At 42.1% G+C, this 19,605-nt stretch overlaps 1 protein-coding gene across 1 annotated transcript in view; it reads right to left on the reverse strand.

Annotated features, from left to right (window-relative positions):
* Positions 1 to 16,127: 16,127 nt before the first annotated feature.
* The window catches only part of LOC307266459 (protocadherin-15-like), a gene marked incomplete at both ends in the record, with an annotated part of 135,721 nt that continues 132,243 nt past the window's right edge, over positions 16,128 to 19,605 (reverse strand). The window contains one exon of the mRNA XM_080048487.1: positions 16,128 to 17,751. Within this exon, the coding sequence (XP_079904613.1) occupies positions 16,128 to 17,751 (1,624 nt within the window). The remainder of the gene's footprint in view (positions 17,752 to 19,605) is intronic.

Raw genomic sequence — 19,605 nt, forward strand, 5'->3', positions numbered from 1 at the left:
AGTTGGATAAAATAGATTCAACTATTTAAGTTTCTGGGACACACAAAGAGTCTAGTTTTAAACTCGAACATTGTGTCAACTATTCAATTGACAACTCTCATCTACACTTGAATTTGGGGAATGAGACTTCAAACCGAACAGACACAGATGTGATCGGCCTACATGATGTCTAATGTAGGCTAATGTTGAATCTTGATGTATTTTCTTTGATTTTACTTTTTCTCAAATGCAATTGTGCTATATAAATAAACTTGCCTTACCTCGCCTTGCAACAAGCTTAGATCTTTGACCACCAGAAGTCAGGAAAAACAAAATTTTCGACTAATGTTCGGGTTGTGTGAGCTCAAATGTAATTTGTATCCAATTAACTGCTTTTTATCTTTCAAAGATGTTTGTCTTGTTAAAATCAAAAAAGGTACAAAATAAAAGCAGCACTTTCACTCACTGCAACAAAAACAACTTCAAAGCAAAGACGAGCAGTGTTTACTCCAGGTTTTTAATTTGATAGAAGAGCGATTGAAAGCAGCCTTTTGATCGTGTAAATAAAAGACTCTTTTAATCCCCTTATTGGATGTAACTTTTTAGAACATAAAACTCTATACGACAGTCGAAACCTCCTCTTTGTTGTGAGAGTAAACACTGCTCTTCAGAAGGAAGAAGAAAAGGGCTATCGTGAAATAACGGACCTGCTATTACAACACCCCTCAGTTTTTCCATTTAACCTTGATGGTATAAAGGAAAAAAAAACACGTTTGCAGTAAGTTACAAAAGAAAGCATCTTTTTCCCCCTGCGGGAATAAAAGGCAGCGGAAGAACCGACGGATACAGGAGAGAGAACGACGGACACGGGAAAAGGAATGGACTAATGAAAAAAAAAAAAAAGCTTGAGCGAACCTTTAGGACAACAAAGAGAGGTCGAGGAATTGCAATCTTTGAAGTGCGGCAGAGGCAGAGAAATGGGCAGCTAAGAAAGCTCGGGAGGGGAAAAAAAATGACAGAAGTAAAACCAGTGAACCACTTCAAGAGTATCAGAAGCTGCTTTTAAAAAGAAAGTGAAAGACGGACGGAGATAGGTTGGAAAGGTGGAGAGAAAGGGCCTGAAGAGGAACACAGGAAGAGATACTGTTATTGAGAGGGGCAGCGGAGGACACACACACACACACACACACACACACACACACACACACACACACAGGCAGCAGCAGGGCAATTTCAACTCAACTGTTGAATGTAAATCACACCACACAAGGAAAGAAAGAGATTACAGTAATAAATTCCACTGCAGGTAATGACTGCACACACCCAATCCAGGCATTTTTTTTCTTTCACCCAGGTCTTACTTATAGGGGCAAAGAATTTCATCTTTGGGGCGCTGCTAGGGCTGTGGTTCTGCATTTCAAGCATCCGACTCATCTCTTCCTTCTCTGTCATGGCTGCTGCTTTCCTCTTCCTCTTCCTCAGTGTCTTCCATAATGGGCGACATGTTGATAGGGCCTGAGCAGCAGGCATCTGATTGGACGCTGGGCAAAGACCTTTGTGACCTAGCACTCTCCCCTTTGTCTTCCCCTTCCTCTCCCGATTCCTGGTTTTCCTCACTCTCTTCCTCTATGGTCTCATGTGAGGAGCGTCTAGAGTGTCTAGAGGTCCGGGGCCTGGAACTACCTGGTGTAGAACCTGAGTATCTTAAGCGTTTAGAGACACCACTGCTGCGTCTATCTGTGTCCTTACCATTTCCTCTCTTTAGGTCGACACTACGGCTTCTTCTTTTACTACTTCTACTTTCGCTAGCCGCAGAACCGTTGCTAATGCTACCATTTGGGCGTTTTCTGCTCCACTGCTTCCCTTCAGCCTTACTTTTTAACCCCTCTCCCTCCTCCTCTTGGCTTCCACTCTCTTCCCTTTCTGTTCCCGAGTCTGACTCATTTATTTCCGTCTCTGTATCCGACTCGGTCCTGTTGCTCTGTGCTGTGACGGACGAGGTGTCGGATTGACTATATTCTGACGGGGACTCTCTGTTGCCACTTCCTGTTTCGGAATCGCTGTCACTGTGAACCTCTCGTTCTTCTCTGGTCCACCAAACCCCAGGGCAAGCGTTCTCCTCCTCCTCCTCCTCTCTCACTAGAGCAGAAACACTCATATCTGCCAGGGAAGCGTTCATCTTCCCCTCTGCTCCTCTGTCCAAGCTTTCCCCACGGCCGCTCCACTGTTGTTGGTCTGCCACCCTGGCCGGTCCCTGGAGCCTCCTGGCCAGTGAGATAAGGCTGAGGGCCTCGCTTTGCTTTTGTTTTCTACCTTCAATTGACGTCTGGAAATATGTCCCGTCGGTGACCGTGCCATTGCCGTCCGCGCTCACATAGTGACCGCTAAACGGCAAGCCGGGGAGCAATCCCTTATGCTCTGGCCGGACTCCTTCTCCTCTCTCCCCTCCTTCCCCTCCGCTTTCAGCAGTATTTCTCATGCCATTGTTTGCAATGCCAAGTCTGTTGCTTCTTGCCCACGTTTCCCTTTCTCTTTCTCTTTCCGTAGCTTCCACTATTTCCCCCTTCCGTTCCTCAAATCTGTCACTACTTCCTCCTCCCACTTCCATCATCGGCCTGATCCTGGCTTTGTTCCATGGCGGGTGAATGGCAGGAGGTTGTCCAGATGTTTTATTACCAGGTGAAAGCAGTGTGCTAACTCTCATTGCGGCTTTAAACTTGGCAGCGGCACTCAAGCCCTTATTCTTGTTGGCATTGGTGGTTGTGTCCCCTTCTGACCGTTGGGTTTTGTCCTCGTCACTTTTCGCGTTCTTTTTGGAGGGTCCTTGAGAAGGTGGAGGACGGGGCTGCTGGACATGACTACATCCCTGGAACTGTCCTCTCACCTGTTGTTGTCATGATGACATTAGTCCAAAACCCAAACATTTAGAGAAAAGGAACAAATAAGATATGTCAGCTGTTAAGGAGAAAAAAAACAATAACGTCAACTCTATTATCTGGAGCAGAAGTTAGCCTTGGACCTCCTATTCTTCCACAGTGGATGTGCTAGCTCTGTGAAGAACGTTCAGACTGACTGAACAATGCAAAGCTGTGTTGAAAACTTAAATTGTGAAAAAAATAGTTCCAGGTTTAATGCAAGAGTTGGATGTTAAGTGTATGCCTTATTAATTTCAGAATGGAAACAGCCTTGCTTTAAACAAACATACTGGGCTGTTGTGGTGAGGACGTGCTGCATTCATGTACCAAAAAGCCAGTTAGCAGATCTGTGAGTCTCAAGGTCCAAGGTATCTCCAAGGCTTACCAGACACCTTAACACAGCACAGATTTGTATGATTGCCCATGCCAGGGTTTTACAAGTTTTTAGTTGGCATGAGAAATATTATTTTACCTTTTGTCGAGATAATAGGGCTATAAATACAGTAAGAGATATGGCATCCACTTTACAAACTAACCCACCGAGAATGTGTGCTCTTGTGCGTATTTGATTGGCCAGTGCATACTTTTGCCAGATAAAGCTGTGTTGCTGCAAAGAATGAGCCTGGTTCAACTCCTGGACGACCCTGTGTTGTTTTTATTTGCTGGGCTGGTCCCATTCAAATGAATGAGGAAACTGTTTTTTTAGTGTAGATTAAACAAACAAGATACTAATTGGTGAGCTTCACAGATGCTGTTGGAGGAATTGTGTTAAGATTGTCTGAAAAAAGGCTGGCTGTATCCCTTTTTCAGTCTTTATGCTAAGCTAAGCTAAGCTAAGCTAAGCCAATCAGCTCACTGTAGCTTAATATACTGTCTACTGTACATGAGACATGACATGAGAGCCGAAGATACCAATCTTCTCAATAACTCTCAGCAAAAGAAAGCCAATAGGCGTTTATCCCAAAGTGTTCCTTTAAAACTTCAATGCAGTCTAACAGTCCATTGCTGTGATCATTATTTAAGAAGCTGAATTTCCCTCAAAGGGGTTCAAAGGTCAACAATAGTCAATTTGTTTTGAATGAATTAGACCACACCTATGAGAACAAAAAAAACATGTAAGCAATCACTAAAAGAGCAGTTTTTGACTGAAATATAGTCCCAGTAAATGTCACCGTGATCGGTAATATCTGGTCCTCACACATCAAGGGTTGGGCTTCGTACAGCAGTGTTCTGGGTTTACCTCTCCATCAGACTCCTGTGGGCTGTAGTAGTAGCTGCCATCGTCATCTACAACAACTTCTCCATATTCATCGTAGAGACCAGAAGGGGAAATCAGTTTCCTCCGACTGCCGTACTGAGGAAGGTCATACCTGTAGAGCGAGAGAGAGACAGAGAGACAGAGAGAGAGAGAGAGAGAGAGAGAGAGAGAGAGAGAGAGAGAGAGAGAGAGAGAGAGAGAGAGAAAACAAGACCTTATTACAGAGGTGCAATAACCAGAGGCTGTGCAGATCAAAAAAGCCAATTCTCAATTCAACTGCTTTTATTTTGAAAGTTCAGCATATTTGGTCTGTGTAATGAAAAATAAATAAATAAATACATCAACACTGTGGTATTGTAAAACAGCTTCAGCCGAGGAAGCTATACAAACTGTTGGCTAATGCTCTGCCACACAGGGCAACACTGTGGTTCACTCCGATGATAAGCAGTGTCTAATGAGTCAGTTGCCTAAGCTAAGCCACTTTAATCACAGACGGAGCATTTTAGTTGCCGGGAGACATTTTTTTTAGCAGGAAATGGAATTGATTTTTCCCACCCTTTTGTCTCTCTCGCCTGTTGCCAGGAGCGCTGCTTGGCTCCGAACAGACGGGGAAAAAACAGTATTGTGTTTTTGATGCCACTTGTGCTCCGCGCCCTGCAGCAGCCAGCAGCTGGTTGGGTGGGTGGGTGGGTGTGCCAGCGGGTCAAAACCATAGATAGTATAATAAAACACACATCTTTTTAAAATGCTATCCTAGAAACAAACCTTGCATTCCGAATCGCATACTTTCTACTATTTAGTATGGTAGAGAAAGATTTAGGATGTCCCGATTCTTGTGGCCAGATTTACGTAGGATGGTTAGAAGTACTCGGATGTATCCGGCCAAGATTTTTAGTGTTGAAAACAGCATCCTATTTGGGTGATTCTGACCCATAATCCAGTGTGCACGTGAAGTGACGTCACATCGACGGAGCCTCCATATGAAAACAAACGGGGATGCGACGGATATAAAAGTAAGGCAAGTTCAAGGCGCGATGTTATGATGAAATATAAAAGTAAAAATATGTCCCAATTGTAGCATACTGAATGCTAACTAGATTATTTTTATCGTCAAATGTAGTATGTAGAATAGAAAAAAGAAAGAGTATGTGATTCGGAACGCAGGCAAAATGTCCCCAGTGTTAAAGTAGCAAGTCTGCTGGATGTCTTTTGGCTCTGTTCCGCAAACGGAGATGCACAGAAAAGTTGCCTCGAGTAATAACTCTGCTCACAGTCACACAACCGGTGGGGAGATGTCGCCCTCCCACTACACTAAGTAATATTACTTTATCACTTTAAGTAGCCAAGTAATAAACAAATGGAAGGGGGCAAGTTGGATGACTGATGTGTTTGAGTTAGGAGAAGGGGACTTAGAGGCGTGTGTGTGTTCTGGGAAAAGAAAAGAAAAAAAGAACAATGCTTGGGTCATAAGAGAAAGACCAGATCAACCGTTGATGTTACAAGTTATTAGCCTTAGTGTGGCCTCTGCAAGCTAATGTAATGAGTCATAACCTTCCACTAAAACCTACTTATGGGATTTCACAGTCATTAAACCACAGACTCTAACTGAAGTGTGCACCGCAGTCAAATGACTTGAAGGCTACTGGCTCTCTTAGCTTTCATTGTATTGCCCTCTTCCCACCCAGTATTCCCTTCCCTCTGTCTTTCTCTTTCCTTTTCCCTCTACATGTCTCCACTAGGGGGCAGTGATAGAATGAGAATCAGTGTACGCAGATCAAAGTCGCTACAAACACTTGCCTACACCCTTTGCATTGTTTATTTATAAATGATCAGATTGTTAAAGGAACAGTCCAAGGACTTGTGATCCTGTTTACACAGTAACAAGGCTATGCATGACAAATGGTAGAGTTTTAGAGTTGTATACCTAAAATAGTCTTTAAAAGTCACTGGATGGGATAATAAAACCCATTTTTTTAAGGCCAAAATATAACAAACATTTTTTTTAATTGAAGCCAGCTTCAATGGCTTTGTTGAAAACATGAAACATTTAGACTGAAAAGTTCTGCATATTCTTAACAAAATGACTTGGAAGAAAATTCCAAAGGAAAGTGGTGCACAAATGAAGAATGATGTTTGTTGTTTTCAGAAAGGATGCTTAGCTGTCGTTTAGGATATTAAATCCTAAAAAAAGGGGATTGTATTTTTTGAACATGTGGAGGTCAATTTACTGTTTTTGGTACAAAGCACTGAGCAACATGAACAAACAACTTTACAGCGTTTTTCGGTGGCTCTGTAGTAAGCTTTTGAAAAGAAAACCATTCAAGTGAATCTTAGTATTGGGCATTGAAACCACAAAGTGTTCCACCATGGCAGCATGGAGATGAAAAGCAGTGGTCAAATACTAGACAGGGAGGCTGGAAAAGACACGCAGACTTCTCTACTTCTCTCTTCACTTTCAAATGTGTCTAGGTTGTTTTTACAACATTGAAATTGCCTGATATCCTGAATCTTAGTTATACTGTATATATGGGGGTGCCATAACTCAAAGCTCAAAGGTTATGATCCAATACAACAATTATTAAAAAATGCATCTTTCATTTACGACCACTAGAGTGATACCATCAGAATCCCACCGAGTCACAACGTCTGGTTTCCTGCTCCTGTGTACAGAGTCAGACATGAGTGGATGTTGCCCTGAGCCAACAGCATCTGGCCCATTGTCTGCTTCCACGGCTGGCTGCCTGATTAGCTGCTACACCGTTGCAATGTTAGGCAGAGACAATTAGCTCTGTGTTTTTTGTGTGTGTGTGTGTGCGTGTGTGTGTGTGTGTGTGTGGGTGTGTGTGTGTGTGTGTGGGTGTGTGTGTGTATGTGTGTGTGTTTGTGTGCATATGCGCACATTTTTTAGAATTCACAAGAGAGCAGTTCTGAGCAAGTTATAAGTGATCGAGTGGAGAAATACATTTGCCACGAGAGAATGTGTGTGTCGGTGTGCATGCCTGCGCATCTGACTGTGTGTGCTTTTGTGTGTGTCAGGTTGTCTGCTTCTTTGTATTAATGTGTAAGTGTGGGTGGGCGTACGAAATCAAGTTCCCGGGAGTATGCAGCTAAAATTGTAAAAGGTACACAATGCATGGATAGCAGGCTGGGTGCAGAACAACACACAGACACGAACGCACACGCACACACACACACGCACGCACACACATGCACACACACACACACACACACACACACACACACACACTCGGGGGACACATCTTTTATTGGGCCATTGCTATATTTTTTTTTGTTGCTATATCAGGCATCCAAGGGAATATCACACAATCTTTCACTGTGTGTGACATAAGTATTGCACATATACACACAGACGTTGAACTACAGGAGGTCAAGAAAGGGTCGGAGAGATGATCTGATGGTGGGTTTAGTGAAAACACACGTGTGCCATACATGAGTGGGAAGGCTGGCATGAGGCAGGCCCAATGCTGTCAACGTTTGACAGTAGCCACCATGCTGCGTGACTGACGCACAGTGTCAGCCACATATCAAAGCAGCTGCCACGGGAGAGGCTTGGCTAAAGTGCACACAGTCAACACTCCAGAACTGCTGTAGGAAGAGGAAAACATTTCATCATCAGTGTTGAAGGGAAACCCTGTGGATCACGGCCAGAGGTCTAAGGTCTGAGATTGTCTGTGTGGTTCAGTATCTTCTCTACTGCCTGTCACTTCTGCCACATAAAGCCTAGGCAATAATGAATTGTATTGTAGTCTGATGGGGACTGAACTATTTAGTTCATTTTCACAAAGTGTATTGGGATATCCTGGGTGACTCTGAGGTAAATTTACTTTGTTGACCCTTAAGCCAATATAGATAAGAAGCCCTTAAAGTAAGACTGAAAAAATGTAAATCTGAACACACTCCATTTTTGTAACTGCTACTTAGTGTCCACTACAAGAGTATAAATAGCAACAGATAAACCATCTAAACATACCGTATGTATGTAAGATTACAGACAGAAAGTACATACGTGCATGTGCTCTATACAAAAAGCAATGTGCAGGAAACTGTCCAGAAAATGAGACATACGAACCCGTGATCGTAGTTGTAATAATCTTGGGTGTAGTAGTCCTGGCCCGGGTCGATGCCAGATTCCATTGATAATTCCTGTGAGATTGAGAGACCCTTTATTAGCAGCTTTCCACACACACACACACACACACACACACACACACACACACACACACACACACACACACACACACACACACACACACACACACACACACACACACACACACGTATATATGTATGCTTTGTACTTTTCACCCACACACTCAGAGAGCAGAAACTGGCATAGGGGAATTAAAGTTAAAGTATTGAGAAAAGAGAGACAGAGTACCTCCGGTCGAAGCAGAGAAGGTCTGAGAAGTTGTTGCGTCTGCCGGAGGGAAAAGAAAAGTAGGCGAATGACAAGACAAATGGAGGAAGTTAGGAGCTCTGTCCCCAAAATGGCACCATCATCTATTTTGGAAATCCCAATACCCGATGTTCCTCATTCAACATCGCCAGAATGCAGATCATTCGTATTTGTTTTAAATTGGTTTTGTCAATCAATTTTTTTGGCTTCAGCAGATTTTCTTCCCAGAGTGAATTTCACTTATGGAATATGGGAAATTGTAAGGGAAATTGCTGTAAATAAAATACAACTATTTGGAGCAATGGATTATTTCTCTGGCTAAACATTGGCCGTTATATGTAAAGGGACTAAATGTTATACATTTTTGTGCTACATATTCAACAATGAACATCTGGTATATAGTTTTCCTGTATGCATTGCAGTACATCGCAACATACTGCTGTTTTAAATATGATCTAAGTTTCAAACAGTATTCTGCATCTCCAAAAGCCAACATTTTTGGGGGGATTTTAAAGGTATTTGGTTGACTGTTTCTCACGTCTTGACGTCATAAAATATATATTTGGAGAATGGCAGACGGTCAATTATGTAGATGCAACCAATTAGAAATACAAGGCAGTGATTACATGCTGCTCCAAGGTGGTGACATCAAACAGGAAAGCAAAAAGAAGACGAAGAACAACAAAAGAAAGTGAGCAAACACACACATGCGTCGATACAGCATGCACGCAGGGGAAGAAAGTCACCGACCTCATGTTGTCCGTATCCACGCCTGGCAGATCAAAGAGAGAAAAGAGAGAACAAAGACCACTAACCAACATTACCAAGAAAAACCCGCTGTCATTAAACACAAAAACCTCCTTCTGGTGTAAACATGTCTTTCATATATACGTGTAGGCACTTCCCTTTGGATTTTACCTATAGCACAAAGAAAATGGGCTGCTCAAAATCAAGACCCAAATGGAAATGGCCTGCTGGAAATCACATCACATTTTTATGGAATTTAACACAGTTTCCGAGAAGAAAAACAAGCGAGAAGATGAGATGTGTAAGTGTGTGTGTGTGTGTGTGTGTGTGTGCGTGTGAACAGGAGTGTGTGTATGATTTGAGAGAAATGGAGAGGGCTGTATATTAGAGGGAAAGAGACAAAAGTACAAAACAAAATGCTAAGAAACCATAACATTTTCCACATTGTCATTTACTCTCCTTTTCTGTTTATTTTGCAGTTTTTTTTTCTGGTAAACATTGTGATTATAGCTTCATAAATGCATAGTCACATCTCATTTGCAAGCCAAATGAGCTGATCCTAATTCTGAGAAAACCCTAGATGTGTTGTGTCAATAGTTTAGCCACCACATTAATAAAACCATATTTCAATTACAGTCTTATTTTTCATTTCTTTTTCGAGATTCACACAACAGTATGTTTTATATGGATAAAAAACTCAAACAACTTCAGGTAACAGTCAATGGATGTCAGTTCAGGTGGAACACCACTTAGTAACCAAAAAGCAAGCTGACAATGAATGGGTCAATCAGCACTGAAACAGTTCAACAGACCTTTACTTTCGCTCCCCGCCGACACCAATCAACGTTTTATTCTGACATTCTTTTGTGAAGACGGGTACAATAATGATCCTCCTAAATGTATAATGTTCACTGTTACTTTTAGGTTTGGAGACAGACATTTTGGCGTCAGGCGAATAAAAAAAGACCAGATTTGGCCTCAGAATTTGAAGACTTGACAGAACAAAAAATGATTAGTGTGAATTCACTTGGACTGGCCGGCTTTTAATAAGATTTCTTTGGAAGACGCTCAGGCGAAACCCTTAATCATGTTATCAAAGTCAAAATGAAAAACTAAACCAAAATCAAACGTCCAAAAGTCCAAAGAAGATGCTTTCAAGAACGTACCTTATGTAAGGTAAGTTGTCTGCAAGGATGCTGCAGCTTTGACCTTATGGCCATGTGTAACCTATATATTTAATGTAATATTTGAATTATGATATTCACATGTTGCTGGATGTGTTTTCATCAACACTGTAGAGGCTGACTACAGTTGAGTACACCTTTAATCATGCAGCTTAGATAGACGCCCAAATTGATTGGGAGAATGTGTTTGGTTGGTGGTATAGAGGGGTATGGCATATCACATGTGTGTATAGCATTTTGACTCGAGTTGACTACCTGAACTATCTTGCTGGCTTAAGATAGGAATCGAAGAGATAGTTTGACCTATTTGGGAAATAAGACTTATATTTCTGTCTTGCTGAAAGTACGATGAGAAAATCGATAGCACCTCTAGCCAACTGTCGGCATGAGAGCGATCAGATCATATCTACCTTTGTTATTAATACACTTTGAGGAGAAAAACAATTAATAGTGACAATTCATTTTCCCCAAATACATATCAGATGATGTTCACCCCAGGAGCCAAATTGACAAAAAGGCAAGATAATGTTTAATGAGTATTGTGAAATTAAGACAAAGACAGTAAGACAAAAAGAGGAACAACAGTGGAGAGAGAGACAGAGAGAGAGAAAGAGAAAGAGAGAGGGAGAGTTGCAGAGAAACATCGAAACATGAGGGGAAAAACAATACTGTGATTAGTATAAAGATATTGGGGAAAAGAGACAAAGAAACACAAGTAAATAAATAGAAAAAACAAGAAAAACATCCAAAAAAATCTCTCTGTCCATACGTCTTAACTACATGGCCAGCGGCATGTATTGTCACGTGAAAGCGAGGTAATGAGCTGGCCAAATGAAGATGTATCGCGGGACAACATGTTGTGACTTTTAGAGGACACGTCAGATTCCCCATGCTCTGGTGTTACGGTGCAAACAACAAACAAGCAAACACGCACATCCCAATATTAAATACATTTAAATCAAGAATGTTACTGTGGCTTTGACACACACACACACACACACACACACACACACACACACACACACACACACACACACACACACACACACACACACACACACACACACACACACACACACAAGGCCAACTTTCAGAGAAATTGAATACACGGGTGTGGAAGAGGCATGGGTGGGGGTGGAGGCTCTATTGATGGACATATCAGTGGATAAGTAGGTAAGGGTGAATGAATGGCAAGATAAAAAGATGAATACAACGATCGATGAAAAAGTGGATTTTGGGGGTTAATGACACAGGCCTTTTTCACCACCACTGTGCACTTGAAAATGTGTGTGTGCTCTCTCCAGACTGTAGCAGCCAGCAGTCTGTGACTGACATTGTATGTGTGTGTGTGTGTGTGTGTCTGCAATCTGTGTGTGTGTGTGTGTGTGTGTGTGTGTGTGTGTGTGTGTCAGGGTGTGGAGATAAGTCTATCTCAGTGTCCTTGTTGCTCCGACGGGCACATTATTAGGTGCTCTGGCGAAGTAAAAAAACACACACACGCTCACACAGCTATCTGATGTCCGTCACACGTACGCACACGCAATCATACATGCATCTCACATGATTGACTCTCGCTCTTTGTGTGCTCTCCACCTTCTGTGTGTGTATGACAAATCGAAAGACGGGGGGAGAAAAATGATTAGCTCGTACAGAACAGACTCAGACTACAACACCCATACAATCTCTTCTCTGTTTTAGATTTACTTACTACAATTTGTCTTTTTAGTCCCCCCCCCCCCCTCTCTCTCACAGAGCTACTGTAGCTCCCTTCATGTTTGCACTGATTAGTTACTCCTTTTTTTCCCCTACCCGTATCACTCTCTCTGCCTATTTTAGCCCTATTCTCCCTCCACAACACCTTCTCTCTCATTTTTGGTAAAGAAAACAACTGCAGAAATAACCACATCATCCTTTCATATTTCCAGAACAAACCCTTTTGATAGAGGGCAAATCATCAGGGAGTCAAGGAGGTGCTCCTATGTATTGTTGATGCAGGGAGAAACCCAGACCATTGCAGACATATATAGCCAAGTTCCAACTTCAAACAGCTTTACAGCAAGTAATGTTCAACATTCTAGTCTAAACCAAAACCAAGCACATTTACAACATATAAGAACAGAACTCCCTTTGCCTTTTTTTTTTTTTTTTTACATTGCTATATAGAACTTGTCAATGCTTACACCCAGAGCAGCATGGAAGGAATATAAGCTTAAAAATGCAATGTTAATACCTGTAGAAATGGTGACGAAAAACCATGTCAATGAGATGAAAGTTGTAATAAACCCGAAGTGTCCTTTAAGGTTTATGAGACTTGCTAATGTACAATTTAAAACACAACACAGTAGTTGGTAGAGAGACATACGTGTTGAAACAAAGCCCCCTTTTACTACAGCACATTATAATTGTCTTCCTTGTATCTCACGGCTATTTGCTGCTTCAGTGATCACATTTCCCATGATAATCTGTGTGAGCATCAAACCTGGCTGTGACTTTACGATTACACGACAGCCGCTCTCTAAGTCTTGTATCTGTTTCTCACATTTCGCTTTCCATTAAATTCCGTTTTCTTTTGCTGAATGTTGGAAGGAAAACGACAACATAAAATTGGCCAAAGGTGTCATGTTGTTCTCTTACAACAAAACCCCACAATACCAACTGAAAGAGTGAAAGCAGAATCTGTCAGTGAGGCGATGACGATACATCGAGTGTGTATGGAGGGTGTGTGTGTGTGTGTGTGTGTGCCATGACATGAAAACCCATTCAGTTTGAAAGCTGGTCTTAATATGAATCATTTCCAACCCAGTCAGCTGAAACAGTAGCCCTGCCAGTGTTAATGCAGCTGTGTGTATGTCTGTGAATTGGTCTGGGTCAATGCTTATAAAGAATATGGATTGAACCCTCTTTTAAATTCACAGCACTACAACACAAGGTGTTACAGCTTGATTATGATTCTGTGGCGCCAAGACTGAGGAACACATTGCTGAACAATTGCATCACCTCGTCCTGTCCTATAACATAACAGCTCCATGGATATATACGACTGGAGAAAAGATTCCTTGAAATGTGTGTGTGTGCTTATGTGTTTGCTGTCTGTCTAGTATAAATGTCTTCTAATGTCATCTCTTGGTAACCACATATTGTTATATATTTGGCCGTACATCATGATTTGATCCAATTGGTCAGATAATAGCATCAGTGAGAGACAGGTCAGGTTTTGCGGGGGCAGACGTGATTCTGTCACTTCGGGATGACATCATCCGTCTGAAGAAAAAGCTTGTTAAAACCTGTCTTAGTCGATGGCAGTAACGTGTGACTTCTCATGTCTCAATTTAAGATTTATTTTTTAATGCGATGTCAGCGCTTCAAAGGCTGCCACTTCTTACTATATCTGGTTGACTAGGAGGTCATGTCTTGCCATAACAGCTACCGGTATATCATCAAAGTGAGGGAAGCACCTGACACAGCTCACAAGCAGTTACAGATGACATACCTTTTCTCACCCAGTGGATTGTCTGACTTTCTCGCAACTAACAATTAACCTTGAATAATATGGGAAAACAATTTATTATAAAAGAAAAAGGCAAAACTCCACATACAGTACATGAAAGTGACATACTGTATATACTTTACTAAGGTATGTGTGTATTTGTGATCTAGTCTGAGAAGGCAGACATTTATGTACATTTTTAAAATATTATCTTATTGAGCCATTTTTGTCTCCTAAATCTGGTAAAGACCTCTAATGCATGAGGTTCAATGTAGTTACCATGCGTGGGACAGCAATGTTGCTTTAGTGTAATGTGTTTTTTTTTATTGTAATTATTAATGAAGAGAAACATTGCATGTTATGCAATGAACCCCCTGAACGAGTGGGAATGTTCTTCCAATGTGTATATTGAGTTGTTAGTTTTCAGTTTGACCTGATGTACTGTAACTGTGTTACTTTTAGAAAAGCAATGTATAAACTATCTGAGGTGAGCGAAATGTATTGTTCTCATTAATATGCTATGAATCTAGGAGGCTGTGTCAAGAAAAATGGTCTTGGATACTCTTAGTTTAGCACCACATATTTTATTGAGAAAAGTGTCTCATGGTCATGGCCTTTTTATATAGTTTTTATATTAATCATTTCCCAATACCCACACAATGATTTAAACAAATGACACCTTGGGTAAAAGAATCAACGTAATAACCCCTAGAAAAAGTTCATAAAAATACAGCACATATTATGAATAAAAATGTAATTCAACGTGAATGTATAAGACATCATTTTTACTGTAACTACCCATTTACCTACATATTAACATTTGTCTCCTTGAACCTACAAACATTCACATCACCTTGTGGAACACATTGAAAGAGCATTGTGAATGCTATAAAACTGAAAATGAGAGTTAAAGGAAGACGGCCTGACAACAGACAGACAGACTGTGTGCAGACCTTTTAAAACTAAGAAAACAAAAAGACTAATTGTGATGGCCACAAATGGATTGTTTTGCTTTCACCAGGTCAGTGTAAGTTTTCATCACATGTAAATATTGATCCAAAAAGACTCCTAGAAATGACTAATCTAATTTGCAACAGTGAAAACGCTTTAAATAACTACAATGCGGGGGGGGGGGGGGGGATAATGTCTTCTAACATAATGAGGACATTTTGTTTACATCAAGTATCTGCCATATGACAGACAGAGTATGTAATGGTACAGAAAAGAAAAATATCTGCCATTTTACAATATGGTGTCAATGCACTAGGTAACTATGCAACGGTGAATATTGATGAAAAACTAAATGTGACATTGATCCCGTCACAAAAAAAGTACAAAGAATCCATGTCCAAGAAAGGTTCAATCTAAGTTGGCAGGTTTACCTTTTACATCCACTACATCTAGAATCAGCTAGTATAGACGTCCAGTGTTAAGGTCTAATTAACTTCTCACAACAGCAAGTGAGCACATTTAACAATAATTTGCTTTGATTGAATATCATTTGTGGTTGACAAGAATGCCATTACTTGCTGCCATGGCTATAAAATATTAATGATAGTAGTCAACCTGAAACCTTCTAATCAATTAGTTTCACTGCTCCCATCTGCAGCTATTTAAGATACTTTTTGTGTTACAAATGTTACAAAAGGAAAGCAGGCTTTTTCATTCTTTCAAGGTTCACTGAAAAAAGGTCATCAACAAAAAAGTGGACTTAACCTTTAAACTTCATTACCATACCTCTTCGCCATGCCTTTAATCCCTCTCTCTTCTTTTAATATTCAAAAGGAAATGTTGAACAATGCACTGAGAGCGTTGGCTCTTTCCAGCTTTTACATGACTGAATTGAATAAGGTTACGCAAGATGCAACCTTTTATTCTGTTTCACCTTTCCTTCGCTGTTTGCGACAATTACCAAGACTTGAGAGGAGAAGCGTTTGAAGACTCTCTATTGCTTTACTTCTATAGAAAACATGTAATGGAAAAGCATGGCGAACAAAAAAAAAACACCAATTCATCACAGCATCTCATTAAATCATTCTGAGCAACAGTCCCCTTGGCGGCTCCGAGGCAACTACGTATAGCAATGTTCAGAAAAGTCACTCACTGTGTGCTTTCCATACCATAACATAAAGGCAAAGGCTCAGAGCACTGTAGACTGAGAGGGGAACCGTTTCTCCAGTTCTTCCACAATGGAGTTCATGTTTGGGTTGGTCTGAACCTGTGCTGGTGGTGGAGGATCCTCTCCTCCTCCTCCCCTTCCCTCTCCCTCCTCCCTTCCCCCTCCCCCTACCCCTCCCCCTCCCCCTCCCCCTGGGGATAACACACCATCCATGGCCTCTAGAGACTCCAGAGAATCCATCCTGCTCTTCATGGCCTTCCTGAGCGGCAGCTGCTTCTGGTCGATCTGACTGAACATGTTGGCCACAGACTTCTCTATGTCGGCGATGTTCTGGATGTTCTTCAGGATTCCCTTCAGCTCTCTGCGTGGAGCTTCAGGCTCGGCGGGGAGCGGGGGCGGCGGAGCACGCAGGGACACGGGCCGCAGAGCCGGCGCCTCAGACAGCGACGGCAACACAAAGGTGGTCGGACGCAGCAGTGTGGGGGACAGAGGTGGAGGTAACGGTGGAGGTGGGGGCGGCGGAGGGTTCTGGTGTTCTGGAGAGGCGTGGTTAGGCTGCGGAGAGGAAGGAGGTAATGGAGCAGGGGAGGAAGGGTGTTCCGGAGGAGGGGGAGATGAAGGAGGTAAGGGAGCAGATGTGGTAGGAGGGGGTGGTAGGTATGAAGGTGGCGGTGGCGGTGGTGGCGGAGTTGACGGAGGATCGGGGATAACCTCTAAGTTGACCTGAAACCTATCGTCCACACTCTGGTTTCCTGTCATATTAGCACTGAAGCGCCGCAGCACAGGCGGAGTGGGCTTGTGATTGGGTGGAGGGGTCCCTCCGTCGCTATGGGTGACGATGATACTCGGGGGACCCCCTCTAGTAACCTGACTGGATGAGACACTGTGGGTGGGGCTGTGCCTGCTGTGATGCTGAGGAGACTCTGGGTAGACAGAAAGTAGGAAATCGGGTGACAAAGATCCTCTTGAGTCTCTGTTTTGCCTTTGCCTCATTTCCTGGAGAGCCTGTTGCTCAAACTGTCTGGCTTGTTCTTTGACCGACAGCTTGGGCTCCAGACTCGGGCTTCCTCCCATCAGGTCCGAATCCAACCCACGGTCAAATCCCGAATCCAGACCGGCGTCTTTGCTCTCCTTGAATTCGGCCTTGAGCAGCTCCAGCTCCCACTGCACGGGGTCCATCACCACCTGGCGTTTCAGAGTGTCATACATGTCTCTGCGGTGTAGTCTGGATGGGAGAGTCCAGCTGTGTCCGGCCCCCGATCCCCATCCACTGTCACTGCCACTGTACCCACCGAAGCCCACGTCGGCTCCAGATGAGCTGAGCCTCAGCCAGGTCTCTCGCAAGCCTTGTCTGGAAGGGGAGAAGTTGCCAAGGAGGTCTCTTCTCCTCTGGCTTCTCCCAACAGTCTCCGGGCTACTCAAGGTCCCGTCCTCGTGGTAGATGGGATTCTTGATGGTCAGGGGGTTTTCGTCAGAGAGAAAGGTGATGTTGGATTCAGACTTGGGCAGTTTGTTCAGTACACCTCCGTTGGCAACACATTGACGATGGGCAGCGATGGCCCGAGTGGCAAAATCGGAGATGAGACGTTGGCGGTCGCCTTCGTCCAAACTGCCGCCACTCCCATTACCACCATGGTTTGAACGACTGGTTCATGGATGGAAGAAAGAAGAAAGAAAAAGAAAGATGGAATGACAGGAGAAATAATAAAGGAATAACAGATGAAATATGAGGGACAAGAGGGTGTAGTGAAAGGCAAAGAAGTTATTATTCTAATTATGCTAAATAAAACTGAGGAGGGAAATGGAGAAATAATACAAAATGAAATGATACTGTGGTAATACAGAGAATGGTTCAATATTTTTTTTTATAAATGGGAGACAGACACAACAGAAAGATACATGAAGAATTGTAAAAAGGCAGATAAAAAGACGACATCTGCAAGAGCTGTTGCATCAACAATGAAATGAAAACTTCACATAAAAAGATGAATGAGGAAAGGAATGAGAAAGAAGGGAGGAAAATAAAAAAAATACAAATTTGAAACAAATAGCTTTTGAGGTACGCTTTAAGTGATGCTACTACAAAGACGCTACTGCAACATGACTATGAGCAATGCTAGATCTGTTGGGGCAGGGATAAACAACTGTGTCATGGAGTTCTTCGAGTATCCAGATTTTTCTTCCAACAGAAGCCTGATTAAAAATGTAAAATATTCTGGTGCAGTTTGGGACTAAATTGAATCTCTGCAGCCTTTCTGTACTCCAAGGCACATGGGCTGCCTACTTCTATGCTGACGCAACCAGTGCAACTCTACCACAGTTCTAATTCATCACTGATCAGCCAGAAGCACAGCTACCATTCAAGAGACACAGCGTTTGCTCTCTGATCCATCAAAGTCAAACGCTTCCAGCACATAAAATAAGAGCAACCATAGCAACAAGCACGGACACAAACAAAAATCTAAAGCAAGAAAAACTGTCACGGCTTGGAATCAAACTTTTCACAGATGTAAGGCATTTTTAAAAAAACATCCTACTCACTTTTGTCTGTCAAGTCATGGTAAAATGTGGATGTGCAAGAACAAAGAAAGATTTACAGAGAAATGCATCAGTCAACATGAGGACAGAAAGAGTGATGACATGTTAACAAAGAATGATGACAAATGGTCAAGTTTTGTCGGAAAATAAATAATAGAAAAGGGTTGAATAAGTAGGGGAACACTGGAATCCGATTGGGTAACTTTGTCTTCAGGACACAAACTTTGTAGATTGTGTAAAAGAAACAAGCATTTAGTATGTAGCGTGAACCATTTCATTTACAAAAAAAGTATTTTTAGTTTGAACTTTTATGTTAGTATATAGAAAGGCATGTATGCAGTAGCGGCCTTAGCTATGTTTCAACCCATTCAATTGAATGGGACCCCGCCCTCTGGGGGCCCCCCAAGCCACCCCTAAAAAAAAAATATTTTTTTTTTTTTTTTTTTTTGATAAATAATTCTTGAGCAGGCTACCGGGCCCTAGGCCTCATAGTAACTTTTCATGTTGCATTGTCAAAGAGCTCAGTCACTCATGTCAATAACAGGGTCCAAAAAGGAATAAGCCTAAATATAAGGAAATAAATCATCATGGGCCCCTCAACTAGTAGGGGGAGAAATACAAAAGCATAAGAAAACAGCATTAGTAGCTCTGTCTAAGGGGCTTCATGATGAGCCTTTAGGGCCCCCACACACATACAGGAATATGATTTCTATGTGTAAATTCTATGCTGTTCATAAAAAGTAGCTATCCACCCTGTATCTGTTGAAATGAGTCTCTCCATCATAGAACATGAGTCTGCAGACCAATCTACTGTACTGTTTTTACAGTAGCAGAGTAAAGAGTGCTGCCTGATTAAGAAAAATCTGAAAAATAATGTTCCTGCTGCATCTCAGGATTTGATATAGCCTCTAAATTTCCCCTCAAAGTGCACCAGATTGATGCATTTTAATTCAAAAGGCAC

The sequence above is a fragment of the Ammodytes marinus genome (assembly GCF_949987685.1).
Source record: "Ammodytes marinus genome assembly, chromosome: 20".
NCBI lineage: Eukaryota > Metazoa > Chordata > Actinopteri > Uranoscopiformes > Ammodytidae > Ammodytes > Ammodytes marinus.